Source organism: Meleagris gallopavo, chromosome 8 (genome assembly GCF_905368555.1).
Source record: "Meleagris gallopavo chromosome 8, MGAL_WU_HG_1.1, whole genome shotgun sequence".
Classification (NCBI taxonomy): domain Eukaryota; kingdom Metazoa; phylum Chordata; class Aves; order Galliformes; family Phasianidae; genus Meleagris; species Meleagris gallopavo.
In genome coordinates, this window is record NC_139411.1 from 19,740,837 (window position 1) to 19,758,112 (window position 17,276).

The 17,276-nt window shown below is 38.0% G+C and overlaps 2 protein-coding genes across 4 annotated transcripts; one reads left to right on the forward strand and one right to left on the reverse strand.

Moving 5' to 3' along the window:
- On the forward strand, positions 1-7,521 carry RBP4 (retinol binding protein 4). Of its 3 annotated transcripts, none has more exons than XM_085229470.1 (6): positions 1-134; positions 2,451-2,577; positions 3,188-3,324; positions 3,480-3,586; positions 4,984-5,196; positions 7,146-7,521. In XM_085229470.1, exons 1-6 carry the CDS (start codon positions 130-132, stop codon positions 7,157-7,159), a joined length of 603 nt encoding a protein of 200 aa, XP_085085596.1. In that variant the 5' UTR covers positions 1-129; the 3' UTR covers positions 7,160-7,521. The 3 variants fall into 3 exon arrangements, with proteins under 3 accessions (XP_085085596.1, XP_003208093.1, XP_010712852.1); XM_003208045.4 differs by lacking the exon at positions 1-134 and adding an exon at positions 2,144-2,282; XM_010714550.4 differs by lacking the exon at positions 1-134 and adding an exon at positions 2,223-2,333.
- A 48-nt stretch (positions 7,522-7,569) lies between these two features.
- On the reverse strand, positions 7,570-16,744 carry FFAR4 (free fatty acid receptor 4). Its single transcript, XM_010714551.4, has 3 exons — positions 13,018-16,744; positions 12,469-12,597; positions 7,570-8,759 (listed from the first exon to the last, which is right to left on the reverse strand). The coding sequence occupies exons 1-3, from the start codon at positions 13,546-13,548 to the stop codon at positions 8,355-8,357; spliced, it is 1,065 nt and encodes a 354-aa protein (XP_010712853.1). The 5' UTR covers positions 13,549-16,744; the 3' UTR covers positions 7,570-8,354.
- Between the last annotated feature and the right edge of the window lie 532 nt (positions 16,745-17,276).

Here is a 17,276-nt window from a genome sequence, read left to right on the forward strand (position 1 = left end):
GACCTCAGACTAATTTAAGAGACTGTGATGTCTCTCACACACATTAACTGATCTTACTAAAAATTACTGGCAGAAGTTAATTTTTATTTTGGTGAAATTTGGGTTGGTGTCCTGTCTGTTGCCAACAACATGCAGTAAGTATCATAAGACTAGTGATCTAGATTTTTCAGAGGCAGCCAAATTTCTTCCAATTTTAATTCTTTTGGATATGGGACAATAGAGTCCTTTGAAAACATTTACCATAAATTTTTCATGACTAATTGTGTTACTGAAAAAGCTTTTTGGGTATAGATATGATCCTGAAGGAACCTTTTTGGGAATATAAAGCTGTATACAGATTTTTGAAGAGAACAAAATTAAGAGAAATAAGAACATTTCCCAAATTGGCAGAGAATTAAGAAAAATTTTTTTCTTTGGTTTGAAAGAAAATTTAAATGTGATCCATTTTTTTTTTTACTATCAGTTATGTGACACTGAAAGAAGAAAATCTATATTGATTTTGATCTTGTAAATAGGATTGATGCATGTATAAAACTACTGTATGTTTTGTGAAAGCTTTGTTAAAATCTCTCTATATAAATGACATTGCCATTGCTAGATGCTGGGGTGAGGTTTTGGAAGCTGCATTCAAGCTGTAGGTTTCTGTTGCTCCTCAGTCTGTGTGGAAAGTAGCAAACTTGAAATCTCAGTTTAAAAATGGAAATGTTGGCTTTTTGAAAGACTACTCTTGAAAGTTTTAAGACAATATCAATTGACTTTTCCATGTTTCCTGTGTTAAATCCAAAAAGAAGTTTAATATTGTATACAGTAAAGAGTCTGTTGATATTTAGGGAATCAAAGGCTTCAAAGTACTTCTGGAGCAGCCGAAGACATTTGATATTTGAGGAAGTGAACAGAAATACATTGCTATCTGTGCAACAAGATTCCAATACAAAGCAGAAAAGAAAGAATAACAGATAAACCAAGCAGTCTGTGTCACTGTTTTCATTACATATGAAAAAAATTGTAAAGGGCAGTTACAGTAAAAAGTTTGATATTTTTTGAATGTGCAAGACAAATAGAAGCTTAAGGAGCATTTTTGGGAAATATCATGCTGAATAAACTGCTTTATTTCTATGTAGATGCTACTATTGAAATATTTGTATGCTTAATTGATGTCTCCATATTTGAATTATATTTTTGCTTAATTCTTAAAATAATGAACACAGACCCTCACCTAGTAGAATTCTGCCTTTATTCTTTCAAAATTGGAGGTGAAATAAGTAGGTAATGAGTTCTCTTGGTAACGATAATTCCTCTCCTGCTCTGGTTACATATCTAGAAAATAATTAACAGGTTTTCTCTAATGCTTCCTAAAGATGTTGAAACTATAGTACAAATATTGACTGAAAGGCAGCAAAATTTGCTTGGACTGGAGAAAAAAAATAATGGTTTATATAACCAAGTTTGCCAAAAACAAAATAGAAATTCTGGAAGCTCTGATTTACAGTTGTTGTCAAGGGGGCCAAATGTGGTGTGTAAATGCATTCAAATATTTGCAGAACACATAAATCCCATCACCTTCAAGGCTCCACATAAAAGTGTTCTGGTTTCCAGACATTTTGCAGGGCCCCAGTTCCTGTCCCGAAGAGCTGAGCATGAGGTGGCTCTGGGTTGTCCTTTGAGTTACATGAGGGAACCCATCGTGGGGATCTCAAGTGATTCAGGAATGAGCAGGATTTCAAAGATGTTAGCAGAAACTTGCAAGTATGATGTTTTCCTATGTTTATCAGTGAAAGAGAGGAAAGGAATTTGGGGAGGAGGTAGAGGAAACAAGCCTGCACCTTGTGACTGGGTTGAGCATATTGGGTAAGAAGGACTTTGGACAGCAGTGTGTACAATAGCAGAGAAGGTGGAGGCAACTGGCTCTCCCACTGTGAGAAGATGGGTTGGTTCTCCTTCCCTTTGTCCTCGCCACATATGTGCACACCCCTACCCCCACAATGAGAGCTCTGCCTTTTGAGTTAGGTCAAACCAGAGCCGCTTTTGATCCTAGAGGTGCTTGGCTAAAGATAAGGGTCAAAGACCACTGGAGCCCATGGATGTTATGCAAGGGGCTATTGTGAATGGGGCCCAGACTGCAGCCTTCATCAACCTGCCTCCCTGCTCCCCCTCCAATGCTGGCTTTGTCCCTCAGGCAGTTGCGAAAGCCTCAGGACTACATAAAGCATTCCCTGTCTGAACGTCCCGGCCGCTGCCACCAAGACAGAGCTCTCCTGAAGCTGCAGGGAGGGGTGCTGTCTGTAAGGGATCTGCTGGAGTGGGCTGGGGGCAATTGGGCACCTTTCCTGCAGGTGCATCAGGAAAACTGCACAATGCCCTGGGGACTTGTTGGGGCAGCTCTCGTCCTTTCCCTGAGGGTCTGACGGAAGCCATTTCTGATGTTGTTTGTCTCTTTGCTGTTGCTGCAGGGACAGAATGGCCTACACAAGGAGATCTCTGCTGCTTCTGGCACTGGCCTTTCTGGGCAGCAGCATGGCAGAGAGGGACTGCCGTGTGAGCAACTTCAAAGTCAAGGAGAACTTCGACAAGAACAGGGTAAATCTTTCTCTTCAGAATCTTTGATATCTTGCCTAGTAGTCCTTCCTGGGCTACAGAATCTGGCATCATGTGTTTATGTTTTCACTCTGACTGCAATCTTTAAAAGAGTGGAAGTGCATATTGATGCCTGTACCTCACAGTACTGGATCCTGATACAACTGATACAGGAATACTGCAAAAACTGAGGTTAGCAGACTGCTCTCAACTTTTATGGTTTAAATAGAAAAGGAGTGTAGTGACTCAGTTTTTTTCCTGCAAAAAATGCATGATGTTTTCAGAATAACTATAAAGGAAGACATATTTATACGTAGATGTGTCAAGATCTGCCAGTAGCTATCCTCCTTCCACCAATTTTTTTCTCAGTACAAGAAAACTGCAAACAGAAAAAAGATGCCAGAAAAGCAGTCCGTTCTTCTGTTTGCCCTAGGACATACTGGTGGTCTTACACTGTTGGTACAACCAGATTTATTTTATAGATAAACTTCAAGGCACGGTGTCAAAGATCTATGTTTCACTCCTTCTGATATCCTACCCCAGTTTGCAGTGTCTGTTTCTAGTATTTTCCATACTTCTAGGTCTAACTGTAGGCTTTTTCTTTTCCTTGCAGTACAGTGGCACCTGGTACGCCATGGCAAAAAAAGATCCTGAGGGGCTGTTTCTGCAGGACAATGTGGTTGCCCAGTTCACTGTAGATGAGAATGGACAGATGAGTGCCACTGCAAAGGGCAGAGTCAGACTTTTCAAGTAAGCTGTTTGCAATCATCCTCTTGTTCTATTTCACTACCCTTCTGCTTTGCTTGATCTTAATCAAATCCAGCCTGCTATCCTTGTGCTAGTCACAGTCTCACCAAGTCTGCTGTCAGGTTTGAACATGATATTTTATTTCTCCCTGGCTGCAGTAACTGGGATGTCTGTGCTGATATGATTGGCTCTTTCACTGACACAGAGGATCCTGCCAAGTTCAAGATGAAGTACTGGGGTGTTGCCTCTTTTCTGCAGAAAGGAAGTGAGTAATTAACTCTAGAAGATATAGAGCTAATTGGGAGCCTGATTATGCTGAATGTTGATGCTGGGGAAGAGTGCAGCGTTGGATTTCTTGACCACTTAAACTGTGCAAAAACTATAATATAGCAAAGTCTTAATGTGAACAAGGTGATCACTATTTTTTGATGAGACATCTGGCTAGTTCTCTTTAAGCAAGAGAAGACCAGGCCTTTGTATATCTTCATATTTATTTTGATTGCTACCCTATCATATAATCTAACGTGACTATTCAGAAGAAATAAAAGGTAAATGTAGTATTTTTGTAGTATTTTATGCCTTATTTTATTTCAGAATTCATTTGCTGCTCTCTATGAAAAGCCTAATGTCAGACTTGGTCTAGTAGAGAAGAGGATTTTATTACTATTCTTTTGCATAATCTAATATCTGCAAATGCAGAGATTTATCTCTTTTTACAAATATCATACAGTAAATATATATTCATATTTTCCTTTCATCTTTCACACTCTATGCAAAATTAGTTTCTTGATGAAGTAGACGTTCAGTTACTTGTAGCTCAGGACATTTCTATGGATTGTTTCCAAGAGCAGCAGATGGAATTTGGAAGTGATTGAAGCTCCATTCTCTCCAAAAATTCAGTTAAAAAGAATGCTTTTGTTGCCAATTGCTCTTGAATTGTTGCTGAATTACCTCAAAGCATGCTGATGAATCATGTTTTCATGGATACTTCAGATTGCTGACTGACCTCGGGCTCTATCTTCTTAAAAACTGTGGTCACCACCCACAGGAGAAATGGGGAAAAGAACTGCATTCAAATGGCAAATTGTATTAATCTTTCACCTTAAATATATAACTTAAGTTATATTCCTGGGAGGGAATATTTATGACTATTTTGAAGCACAACTAGCATAACAAAGAGTACTTTTTTCTTTTTTTTAATTAACTATTTTTATCATGCCTTTTTTTTGGGGGGGGGGAGAGGGAGTTAAAATAACTTTAATATTCATGGTAGTTTATATATGGTTCTGTTTTTGTGTTTTGTGCCTCATTTTATAATAATTTTCAGACATAGATTCACAGGATGTTTACTACCTTTTTGTCATGCCGCTCTTATTCTGTGCCAATGTTAGAGGAGAAGCAGTAGTGCCAATCCTTCCTTCTTCTCTTCATCATAGCCCCTAACACGTATGCTTATTTTTAAGATAAACAAACAAACTTTCCCTCAGAACATAGAACCAAATAATGGACGTAGATATAAACTAACAGCTAATTTGCTATCATTCATACCAATATTCATTGTAATTTCTTTTGTTATTGTATTAAAGTTATGGAATTATGACGGTGATCTACATTTTATTTGTGTCTCTGTAACTCCCATGCTTTGCTATGATTTTTTTCCAGATGATGACCACTGGGTAGTGGACACAGATTACGATACATATGCTCTTCATTATTCCTGCCGTGAGCTAAATGAAGATGGCACTTGTGCTGATAGCTATTCCTTTGTGTTCTCCCGGGACCCCAAGGGATTGCCTCCAGAGGCACAGAAAATTGTTAGACAAAGGCAGATAGATCTCTGCTTGGACAGAAAATACAGAGTTATCGTTCATAATGGTAAGAATTATTTTTTTTTTAATTAATTTTAGTTCAGGACTTAGTATTGGGAGTCTCTTTAAATAGCAAATGCATTAAGTTTTATACTTAGTGGCTTTAATATTGTCATTTGAAAACTGGAGCTGGTAATAAGTGCATTTCTGCTTTTACTTCCCTTATCTGAAGGAGAGCCAAGGTGTATAGCTTTTTATGTGGCATGTCATATCAGCTGAAGCAATAATTAAAGGAAGCTGTAAAACAATTAAATCAGTGTGGTATGATTAAACATAGTAACTTCTTAGTTGCTGTAAAGACAAATTTTCTCTCTTTAATCAGAATTCCTACCTTCCTTTAAAGTAGTTGATGAAGGAAATACAATAGTGAAGAATGAAGAAAATAGATCAGAGTATTTAGGTCAAAGAAAATAGCATTGTTCCTCTATTCCTACCTTAGCATTTCTGGAAGACAGGGTATCTGCAGAAGATTTACTGTTGAGTCAGCTGGATTCCCAACATAGTGCTATGGACAAAAGAGTTAATGGGATTCTTGAATGCATAAGTCATGGATGTTTACAGAGTCATATGAGGCATAGGTGCTTGGCATAGGTCTGCTTGATATGCCATGTTTAATGATATTGATAACTAGGAAGGGTATGAGAATGAATGAGAAATTTCAAAGAAGAGCAAAGAAAGTGATTGGAAGTTTGTTAAATGTGTCCAGCAGTGAGTGTTTGAAAGAGTTTCATCTTTTTCTCAGAAAGAGTTTAAAGACTGACCTAAGCAGCTGTGCTTACCCACACAAGCAATGAGAACTGATTAATAAAGGACTTGCAAGCACAGGAATAATAAAATAAAATGGATGGAACTTTAAACTGGATACATTCAGAGCAGAAATAAATAGCCATTTGTTTAACTCCAAAGTTCATTAACCTTTGGAACTGTTTACCAAGAGCCATTGTATGGTCATCATCACTGAAATCTAAAAATCAAGATAAAAGGCTTGTCTAAATAATGTGTTAGAATAAACTGAGATTGACTGAAGGAACTTTCGTGTGTTAGAAAGAAAGTCAGAACAGGTGAACACAGTCAGGTCTTGTATCTATTACCTGCTCATCTGATCTACAAACAGTAATATATTGCCATGTAGTAAAGTGTCCTGATGATAAGATGCATGAAAGATCTACTGAGCTTGGTGGTGTTCGGTATCCTCATTAGTGATCCAGAAAAATCATAGAACAGTTTGGGTTGGAAGGGACCTAAAAAATTATGTAGTTCCAATCCCTCTGCTATAGCAGGGACAAGGACACCTCCCACCAGAAAAGTGCCTGACAACAATAAAAATGAAATTTTTGTCTTGATGAGAATTTAAACTATTTAAGACTGCCAAATTTAAGAGAAATCAAAGAGGCAGATTAAACAAGATTTTGATACCTACTTGATAATGAAGCTTCACAGGAAAAATATAACCACTCAGATGCTCTTGAATGAACCTGTATGTTCAGGGAAGACATCTGTATGATGCATCAGACAACATAATAAAAATGCTGCTGCATTTGCTGCAGCAGTCAGAAAGTTAATGATGTGTTTTATTGCATAAAGTGTAGGATACTTTCTTGTTTTTTCTCTGCCCTTCAAATGACACGTGTCAAGAGTTAAAATTTCTGAAGATTAAAAAAAAAACAAACACAAAATAATGAGATTCCTAGGGGTGTTAAGGAGGTTTTTGTATTAAATCAAAGATAAAGTATAGCTATTCAGCTGCTATGCTGTGACTTTGAGAGATGTGTGTTACAGAGGCTCCTTGCATTTTTGTCAAACTCAAAAGAGTACTACTCCACTGTAAAGTCAGTATGTTAGGCTAGTCTGAGTACTGGTCTGGTTCAGGATTGTTTGGTGGAAATTTGTGTTTTGCCTAATATGGATGAAAAACAATTCATTTTATTTTATTTATTTTTTTTGTGTGTGTTTCAGGATTTTGCTCTTAAGGATATCCATAAGTATGGAAGGAAACCATGTAATAGCACCATGGATGTAGAGTTAATACATTGATCAGGTGCTCTTTTAAAAAGATTTTTGATGGCTTCATTTAGATTTAAAATATATTTATCTTAACTGCATAGCTCATTTTGTTAATAAACCAATAAAACATTTTAATAAACTTGGATTACAGGGGATGAAAATTGTCTGTATGCATATCTGTACATATGTAGGCATTGGTTTTAATAATAAATTGTTGCTATAATGCACTATTTTAAATTGCTGACAGTTGACAACAATTAAGAACTTATTCTTTTTTGTTACTGGGTTCAATTTCTGACTGTTTTAATTAAAAATCAAAATATTTGTATCTGCTTCTAAAACTTCTATTTTCTTTTCAAGTACAATGTCTTTTTTTTTTTTTTTCCCCCAGGAAATACTGAAAATCTTTTCCAATTGCATTTTAGAAATGCAAAAAGAATTCCAATAACAGTATATAGCACTGCTTGCTTTTATGACTACAGAAGTCATAAGAAATGCATCTTTTAAAAATAACTGTTTTTCACATGACAAGTAAACATTTATTTATTCTTTATTTATAAATTAGTAGGCATTATATCCATTTATTTAATTTAAGGTGGAACTAAAACAACAATTCACATGTTGATAATAAAGCTTTATAATCTCACTTGCGAAAACCCTTGTGTACGTAGACAGTTATCTAACTGTAAAAACAGGTGCTTTTTTTTTCTGGTAGTCTACAAGAGCAGAAAACTTCTGAAGATGTACATTTTCACTGTAAAGTTGATCTCAGTAAAAATAAAGAGTAAAGACAGAACAGATCTGCTCTTGATATAGATTCAGTATGACTTCATTAAAATTAATAGCATTTCTGCCAACTGGAAATATACTCCCATAGTATTTAATTCTACTAAGTACTTACTTTGACTATTTTACATTCACCAAGTTCACTGCCATATTTCATTTTCTTCCAGTACAAGCGGAGAGTTCAATCCATTGGATTAAATTGTGCAGATCTTACTGAGGCAAAGCAGTGAAGTCAAGAGGATTTTACTTTCTGGAATGCTTTTTTTTTTTCTTTTTGCCTCCTCTAGCATATAATACTATAGCATGATAACCTAGTCAAACTGGGATAGTATAGACACTGACATCCAAAATAGTCACTGTTCAGACTTGAAATAATTATCTGGTAATGACAGATAAATGAGGTTTTTCACGTTTACTTCTTGTAGAGGTTTCCGAACCAGCCCCAGTCCTTACAGGGTTCCCTGTACAACAGAGGAAAATTTCCTGACATTTACGTCTAAAATGGGCAACATTATATAAAACTGGGTTGACAGCAGAGTTGGAAAATGTGAATAGCACTATCCAGAAGAAAACTGATGGCAAAATATTTAAATCTTGTTTGTAGTTCTGGACTAAAATTAAAAAAATAATTATGATAATTGGGCTCCACATGATGAAGAAGGAGATCATCAACACAATGAGGGCTCGAAATAGTTTGTAGTCTTGCTGAGAAACACGAATCTGATGGTTTTCTGAGTAGGCCAATCCAGCATTTAAACTTCTTCTTGATGCTTTTGTAATCTGCAGTAAAAGAGAAGAAAGTAACTTTCACTGAAACCTATAGAAAAATTCTTAATACATTTTTACAGGTGCCAAAATAGATCTTAGTACATGATGTTTCTATTTTTAAAAGTGACTACAAAAAAGACATTTCAGAATTCCATGTTCACTTTTTGTTAATGGTTCCATTTCAACATTTTTACTTTACTAGCAAGGTTTTTTTTTCCTCCTCTCAGCTGTGAATTCACATCAGCATTATTGAAGCCGGGAGTTCTCTGCATGGCTCTTCACAAGCCATAAAATTTCAGCATAAAATAGAGCCTTAATTACTCATGAAATCCCATTAACTTCAATTTATGACTTCATTTGCTCTATCTAAATAAACCCATTGATCTTTCCATAAATGCAAACTGGAACATAGCTAGCAATCCTGTTGATGCACAAGAACGAACAAAATCTAATTGTATGATTGCTATGCTGGTATTATAAGGTAGGTATTAGAAGGAGGATGAATCATAAATCATAGTATATTTTAAATTTGAATGGGATTTTAAGTTTTGTCAAAACTCTTAGTTTTTCAGTCATGAATCAGAATTGCATTCTATGAATCACTTTGAATTCCTGCAGCTGCTTTCATCACTATGAAAGTCTCTCTGTGTCTTGTAAACTTACTGGCTGATGTAATAGACCAGAGTATGGCTAGTTTGAGGAATATACTATTCATGGCTGCATCTCATCTGTCATTAGATAGAATGTTGAATCTTGAGGGCTTGCAGAAAACTTTAAATCTAAAATTCTGATCTCAGTGTCTTCACTGATGTTTGCACGGCAGATTTAAAGTCTGGTATATTTGTGTATCTGTTGCAAACTAAATAAAATTGAAATATTTAGAAAAATATGCTAAATAACTGAGGTGCCCTTCTATACTCCGCATGGGTAAAGAAGGGGTGTTTTCAAAAAGTTGGATTAATTTGGTGTTTAGGTAGGAATTCAAGAGCATGGGAACCTTCTTTCTGCTTGTACATGTGATGTATCCCTTTACCAATAACTTAAATGCTAACACTAACACTTAATAGTTTCCTTGTTTAGTTAAAGATGATAATGGTTATAGACTTTGAGAAAATTGTTAGTCTTTCTGCAGTTTTCTGACATTCTCACAGAGATTGATGGCCTAGAATAAGTATTCTTTAAGAGTCTAGACTTCTGGCAAAGTTATCAACAGAATGTAGGTGTGTAGATCAAAACCTGTGATAGAACAATGGGCTTCTCAGTACTTGTTAAGCCTGAGAAGGAGACAGTCTCATGAGCTGCTTCTGTAGGCAGAGGATTCTGATGTTTCAAATATGTAAAACTATTGCAGCTTGATCATATCCTATAGTATTGAAATCCAGAAATCAGGCTAACTCTGAAGGATTCAGTACAAGAGTTATTCCCTGAGCAAACACTATCTGCCTTAGTAAGGACATGCTTTGTGTAAAATGCAAACAACTGATACTTTGACTATAAGAGTGCAGACTTTTAAACATTTATCCAGAAAGTGGACAGAAACAAGTAGAATGCCCTCCTTGGCTAACAGTTTTCAAAACAACTAAAGAATGTCTTCAACCAACAAGCCTTGTATCTTTCCTATGAAAGTATCCCTCATATTTCCTGATGGAGCTGCACAGGCTAGAACTAAGAATGCAAGAATCACTAGGACTGCATTTTAATGAAATGTTCAGTTGAAATGGGGTAATAATGAGAAGTTGTGGATCCCTTTCTGGTGTGCCCAGCATAATGAATCTTGATAACTACAGTGGACACCTGGACCATATCTGAAGACCAGAAACTTAAAGGTCATGTATATACAAATAATATCCTCCCAACATTAATTTCTTTACTGGTTCTTGCCTATTGTCTAAATCCATATGGGTTGAATCTTGCCTGAGAGAGGGAACACTGCAAAAACAATTCAGTTAACAAATCGCCTTCTAATCTGTCATTTCTGGAAGTATTGCAAAAAATTAATACTCAGATTCTGATTAAATTTAGGTACCTTTGGAGAGTACATTTCTCATCAAATTAGAGGTCTTATCTTTGTAGTGAATCATCATCATTGGTGCTGTCTTATCTGATTACAATAATGCTTTGAAGTGCTTCCAGTAACTCAGCTTCGTACTGGCTGTAGTTATCATAGAGTGTTCTCACAAAGTTAGAGTGAATCTGTTCTTGGGAATGACTCAGGGATTAAAATATTCTCCAGCTGAGTTCTGGTTGCTTCCTGAATAGCTATGTGAGAGAGAAGATCCAATTATAACATATGGGAACCTGCTATAGGCCTCATTCCTTTTTCAGCGCAGGAGTAATGATAACACAATTTAGCATCTGTGTTATCAAGTTGGAAAAGAAATGCAAGCATAGCAGCATGGGACTGATTTGTAATCCAGTATCCTGAATACATTTTTGGGCTTCTAGGTCCCTATATACCACTGTGTTTTCTAAATCTACCAGCTGTAATCTGAATTCTGTAAGAACAAGCAGAACACCGTTCTTGTCCTGGTCTCTGACCTGGGACTGTGGCATTTCTTGGTTTGCAGGTTTTTTTTGCAATTCTTTCAACAGGCTCAGAATCCCACTGAGTTACTGTATGCTCTTCACCTACAGCTAGTACGAGGTTGCACAAGGCAAGTACTTTTCTTCATTAGAATATGTTTATCTGATGCATTTACCTCAAGATTGTTATGAGGTTAGAGCATAGGGAAACAAAGATATTATGATTTTGACTATGAGCCTGATCAATAGCAATACATGCAGAGCCTGGAGCGTAGGTCATAGGTTCATGGTAACATCTACATCTAGCTCTGCCTCATTTACTCACAGCCCCTGGTGCTCACCATTTCACCAATTAATTCCTTGCTCAATAATCTGTGTATTTTACAGTTTCTTTCAAAAGCCTAAAATGTTCCTTATAAATAATACGAGTTTAGTTGCATAATGGAGGAACCAATAATGTTGTTGTTACTAAAAAAAAAAAAAAAAAAAAAAACAGGCATTCCAGCACTTAGTTTCAAGTTTTCTAATTCCTTTCCTACCTAGCTTTTTGAAGAGTAAGGGATATGAAAAAAGGTTTTTTTAGAATATACACTGTGATGCCTGGTGTCTTGGTCTTATATTTCAACATCTACTCAGAAAGAGCATGGATGCCGAGTACTTAGTTTACAGTCTTTGTCTGCAAAGTCAGAAGCTGTAGAGAAGTAAGAGTACTCTAGTAAAACCTGTGAGCTACAAACATATGCAGAAAGCAGAAAATCAGTAGATCTAAAATGGGAAGAATTTTTGTTTCTAGTCCTGCCTTTCTTTGCTTTCCAACTCTCTTGTGAGTCCCTATGGTTTAAGCTTAAGGAATGCAAGATCCAGTTTTATATTATTTCTGATACTAAAGTCTTTAAGCATTTAAAAGTTTGACAGTCTTTAAATATGAATAACACATAAATGGATACAAGTATTAAATACTATATATAAATGAAGGACAAATTTTATATTGGTCTTCTGGTAATGTGATGTTCAAGTATGTCCCCAGTTGAAAAGTACAGACTGTTATTTACAGGTTGAAATGCTTTATTTTTATCACATGCTCTTCTACCTGAGCAAATAATGCACATACTCTTTAGGTGTACTTATATACAAAGATGATACATTGATGCCTAATGAATTACTGTTTATTTGTTCTATAGCAAAATTTTAAAAATACCTGTAAGATTTTGGAATAACTGATGACAATGATTAATCCTGGTATTAAAAAGACAACAATAGCATAGGTCACATCCCAGACTATTTCTCCTGCATGGCTGGGCCAATCCAAGGTACAAATATGAATCTCCTGTTTACAAAGGAAAAAGAAGAAAATGAACATTCTACAGTTATTTTTCCTATTATGTTCTATTTATCTCTCTGTGTGCCGAAGGAAAAACTGACTGCAGCCTAAACTGAATCTGTGAAAACTTCCCATTCAAGCAAAGCCGTCGATTACTGTATTACTTTATATTTTTAAAAGCCCACATATCTACAAATAGATAAGTTAGATGAATTGTTCACAATCTACCTACCGCCGTAAATTCCATATCATACGCTAACAGCAACTTTGAGATAGGAACATATACAGACTTAATAGTGTATTTGAGTGTCATGTTGGATATACTTTTGCATGCATTTCAAAATACCAGAATGAAAAACCTATGCATGGCCACTTTGTACACAGGCAAGTACACGTGCTGGGTGGCAGTCCAGCTTTTACCCTTACCTCACCAGTAACACTGGGCAGCTGCACCACAGTGAAGAAGCAGCAGAGCGGCAAGGTGACAATAGCGGCAAAGCCCCAGATGAAGAGGACAGCAGCCAGCAGCTTGCGGCGCCGAAAGGCAGTGTGATGCAGCCGAGCGATGCTGATGACCCTCTCCAGGCTGACGGCTGAGAGAGAGACAATGACAACAGTGCCACTGAGGGTCATCACATAGAAGAGCATGTGGCAGATGACGTCGCCCAACACCCAGGTCTCAGTCCAGCGCACGATGCCAATGAACGGGATGGCGGTGATGAAGAGCAGGTCGGCACAGAAGAGGTTGAGGACGAGGTAGTTGGCAGCACACAGCCGTTGCTGCCGCCACACCAGCAGGCAGATGCCCCAGATGTTGCCCACTAAGGCCAGCAGGAAGACGGAGCCCAGCGCAGTCAACTCACCAACACGCAGGGCCGTCACGTTGCCATCCCTGAAGTCTGAGAAGAATGGGAAGTAAGTCTTGTTCTCCCCTGGTGTGCACTCAGCCCCGACCATGAGGGTGGCTGGTGAGCATCAGAGTGCTGCTGCAGGCAGCGGCACCATCCCTAGGGGAAGGGCTGCACTCCCAACCACCACGGTGGCACCTGGGGTGCTCTGACACAGGGCGGGGAGCTGGCTGCCATCCCCCTCCTCTTCTTCCTTCCGTCTGTGCCGCTGAAGGCTCAGCTGTGCCAGCCATACAGTTTATGGCCCTCATACTGCAGTGCAACAAGGAAGTGGGAGGGTAAACACAGCACAGCTCACACAAAGGTGAGGCCGCGTGCATGGGGAGGCAGCGACGGGCTGGGTGTGAGTGGGGCCTCCTGACACCTCCCCAGTGAGGGCGTGGGGCTGAGCGGTGGAACCTCCATGCCAAGGGGACCTGTGCCTGGCCACTTCCCTCATGACAGCCCTGCTTTCAGACAGGCTCTTTAGGTTCTGAGTGAGCTGGGGAGGCCTTGCAGGCTGCTCCAAGATGCTCCCTTCTGCTGAAAGCACAAACACAGGGTGAAACAGAAGCCCCAGAGGGGCTTTCAAGCAGGAATGGCTGTGCAAGCTTGTCTTGGGAGGCAGGAAAACAAGCTCTGTTATAAGGTAAAAGAAGAGGGATGTAATGATTTCCTCGTGTCTTGGCAGGGACCTTTGAAATGTGGTCGTGTACTGCTTGTATTAACTGTAGTCCTGTATGGAGGGGAGATGTCACAATACTGGTTTTTGGAATTCTTACACTAGGTTGAGCTAGAGTCCTACCTGTTCTGGCAAAGAAGCCTTGTTAATCTAGACATAAGTAGAAAATACCATCTTTTCTCAGGATGTTAACTTCTGAGAGCAGTTGCTCAAATGCTAGAGGTGGCCTTCCTGCTTACACTCCGGGCTGGGAGTGAAGCATATAAATGGTCAAAATCAAGCAGATAATGCCTCGTAAAAGAAGATAAAATGTTTTCAGGAACTGTGTAAACAGTTGTATAACTTCAGACAGCTCTAGGTGAGTGTTTTATTCAGTGCCAATGCAAGTGCTTAATGTTTCTGTTACAGGCTTTGGCATATGGAGCTACACCTCTAAGTGAATGTTGTTCCAAGCTGATGTATCAGCACAGCTTCTTAAGGAGACATTGCTTTTGCAGTGTTGTGGATGTGATCTCTGCAGTGAACCTGTTACTTAATGGCATTAGTGGGGATGCCAGAACCCTGGCCACAGTTTATATTGGTTCTGCCATGGGCTGATCCTGTAAAATACATAGTAAATCTTTAAAAACAGCAGATACCTTCCCCAACCTCATAGGCCTGGGACTTTATACAAGCTGACAAGCTAGTCCCAAAGTTGTGGGCAAATGGCAGTAGCAGTGATGTGACCAGTTCTGAATAAGGACTGGGATGTGGGAAAGAGCCATTGTTTAGAAGCTTGTGCCTGTGCAAAAACTTGTAAGGCATTAAAGGAATATGTAGTGAGCAGCAGACAAACAGTAGCACAGATTAATGAAAATCATGAGTAGAATCTTCAGCCCCTTTGGTATCAATGAAAAATTAAATCAGAACCTGATCCTATCAACTGAGGGTAAAGTGAACACACTTGAAACAGAATGGGGGAAATAAAATAGGGAGCAAAATATCCAAAGCAGCATTATTCAAGAAGTTAAGATGTGCTCCATCAGAAAGGAAAAGAATGCCATAAATGAACCAAATGTTTGAAAATGGATGATGCTGAGAATTATCAGGACATATTGTTGATATTTAGAAAGGGTTATCTTTAGCTTTTGTCCTTAGATGTGAACAAGAGCTCTCTTTGGTATAAACCAGTTGTTACTCAGGAGTAGCAAAGTAAAATGCTACTTTCAGAATGCCATCAGTGAATGAGTTGCACACTGCTATCTGCACAAAATACTGTCCAAGGTACAAGGGGACTACAGAGGTGTATAAAAAAATTAAGCATATTACAGTGGGGTGTTATCAAATGAATTGGAGTTCCTTGTACAAAAAAAAACAAAAAACAAAAAAACAAAAGAAAGACTGATTATTCATGGGTCTAATGGATCCATTTACCTAAAATAATACTTTTCCATCCATGAATTATAAAAGCTATATTTGCCATGGATAGCTACAATCATAGCAACCATCACAACGTGAAATCTGAGGAAGGGAGGAATCGTAACCTCAATATAGCTACTCTTGCATTACTGTAATAGGTGGGTGCTGTGTGCAGTATATAGTCCATGTATGCTTATGAACAGGAAGTGATTAGCAAAATGCTTGGAAACCTGTTACAATGTATCATTTTTTCAACCTACTTTACATTCAGAAGCAATGAAACACAGAGACAACTCCAATCTCACAGTTCTAGACTGAATGAAAGTAGTAGGGATCTCTGAGGAGCTAGTTAGCTAGCTTCAGGGGTTAAATGTCTTGTTTCTTTTTTTAAATTTATTTTTCTGGTCCTGATTAAGAGCTCTAGTCTTTCCTTCTCTGTGGCAAGTAAGTGCTATGTTACCTGATATCATAAACCAAGCTCGGTTTTTCAGATTGTTCCCCTGACAACGATGAACTGTCATGACAGATGGGGGTAGTTCAGCTTATTTCTTGTGCATAAGAAATACTCCCATAGAGAGGGACCTTCCGAGTTAGGTGATGCTGGAGATGGTCTTTTTTTTTTCCGTTTGGATGTAACTGTGGAACGCTTTTCGCCTTAATAATTTCTTAATAATCTCTTGCATGTAAATTGTTGTTTAGGTCTTTGGGCAGATTTCCATGCACCCATGTCACAAGTAAATAACATTCACTTTTGTAACGGGTGTGTTGTATATTTACTGTTTGCTGAGTGATATAAGTTCGTTGCGTTAGAATTATTGACTCTGTCTTCACAACAGAAGTTTCAAGCTGACAGGTGACTCAAGATATGTCTATATAATAAGAGTTTCAACGTTAAGTTTCAACACAGATTAGCTTTCTATTTTCATTTTTTTCTTTCAGGTCCTATACTTGCAGCTGTTCTGCTTCTAGACTTGCATTGTTCTGTTTCTGTGCTTGGAAGAAGCTATGCCACTCTAATATTTGTTTCAAATACAAACCTGCTTTTAGCTATTTTGCTTTTTAGGGAGTTTTCTAACTGCTCACCCCCAGTATGTTTTCACATCAGTAAGCTGAAGCATTTACATCAATGTCCAAGTGACTATTTTAAATTTGTAGTGCAAATATGAACACCTGTGTTTGTATTCATGTAGTAGAAAGCTCACCCACTCGAGTTCATGGGAAATAGCAGATGCTTTACGGATCTGTGTAATTGTGTCAAGTACTCACTCTTTAGTTTCTTCTGGGAAGCCTTATTTTCCTGTGGTCAGTCTCCCTCAGAAAAAGGGTGGGAGCTGGATCAGGTTTTTTGTCAACAGGACCACCAGAAATTTTTGTCAAGTTTTCTTATGGCATGTAGTAAAGGAGGCATTTCTCTGTAAGCTAAGTGCATATGTAAGTACAGAATCCACATAAGGGTGAGCTCTTCACACAGTTGTGATCTCTATTATGCTACACTCTAAGCAGAGCTTCACGAGGGTGACTCAGCTCCAGTTGGACTCTTCTGACTAAATGTAGTTTCCTGTAAGTTTAAGATACTGTATTACATTTACACATCTTGAATCTGGATTTCAGGAGTTTATCACTGAATATAGGGTATCGGAATGATTCGTTCTAATGTTGCAGGACACAGAAGAATGCCCTTACCAAGGAACTGAGACCTGAGCTAGATGTATATAGAG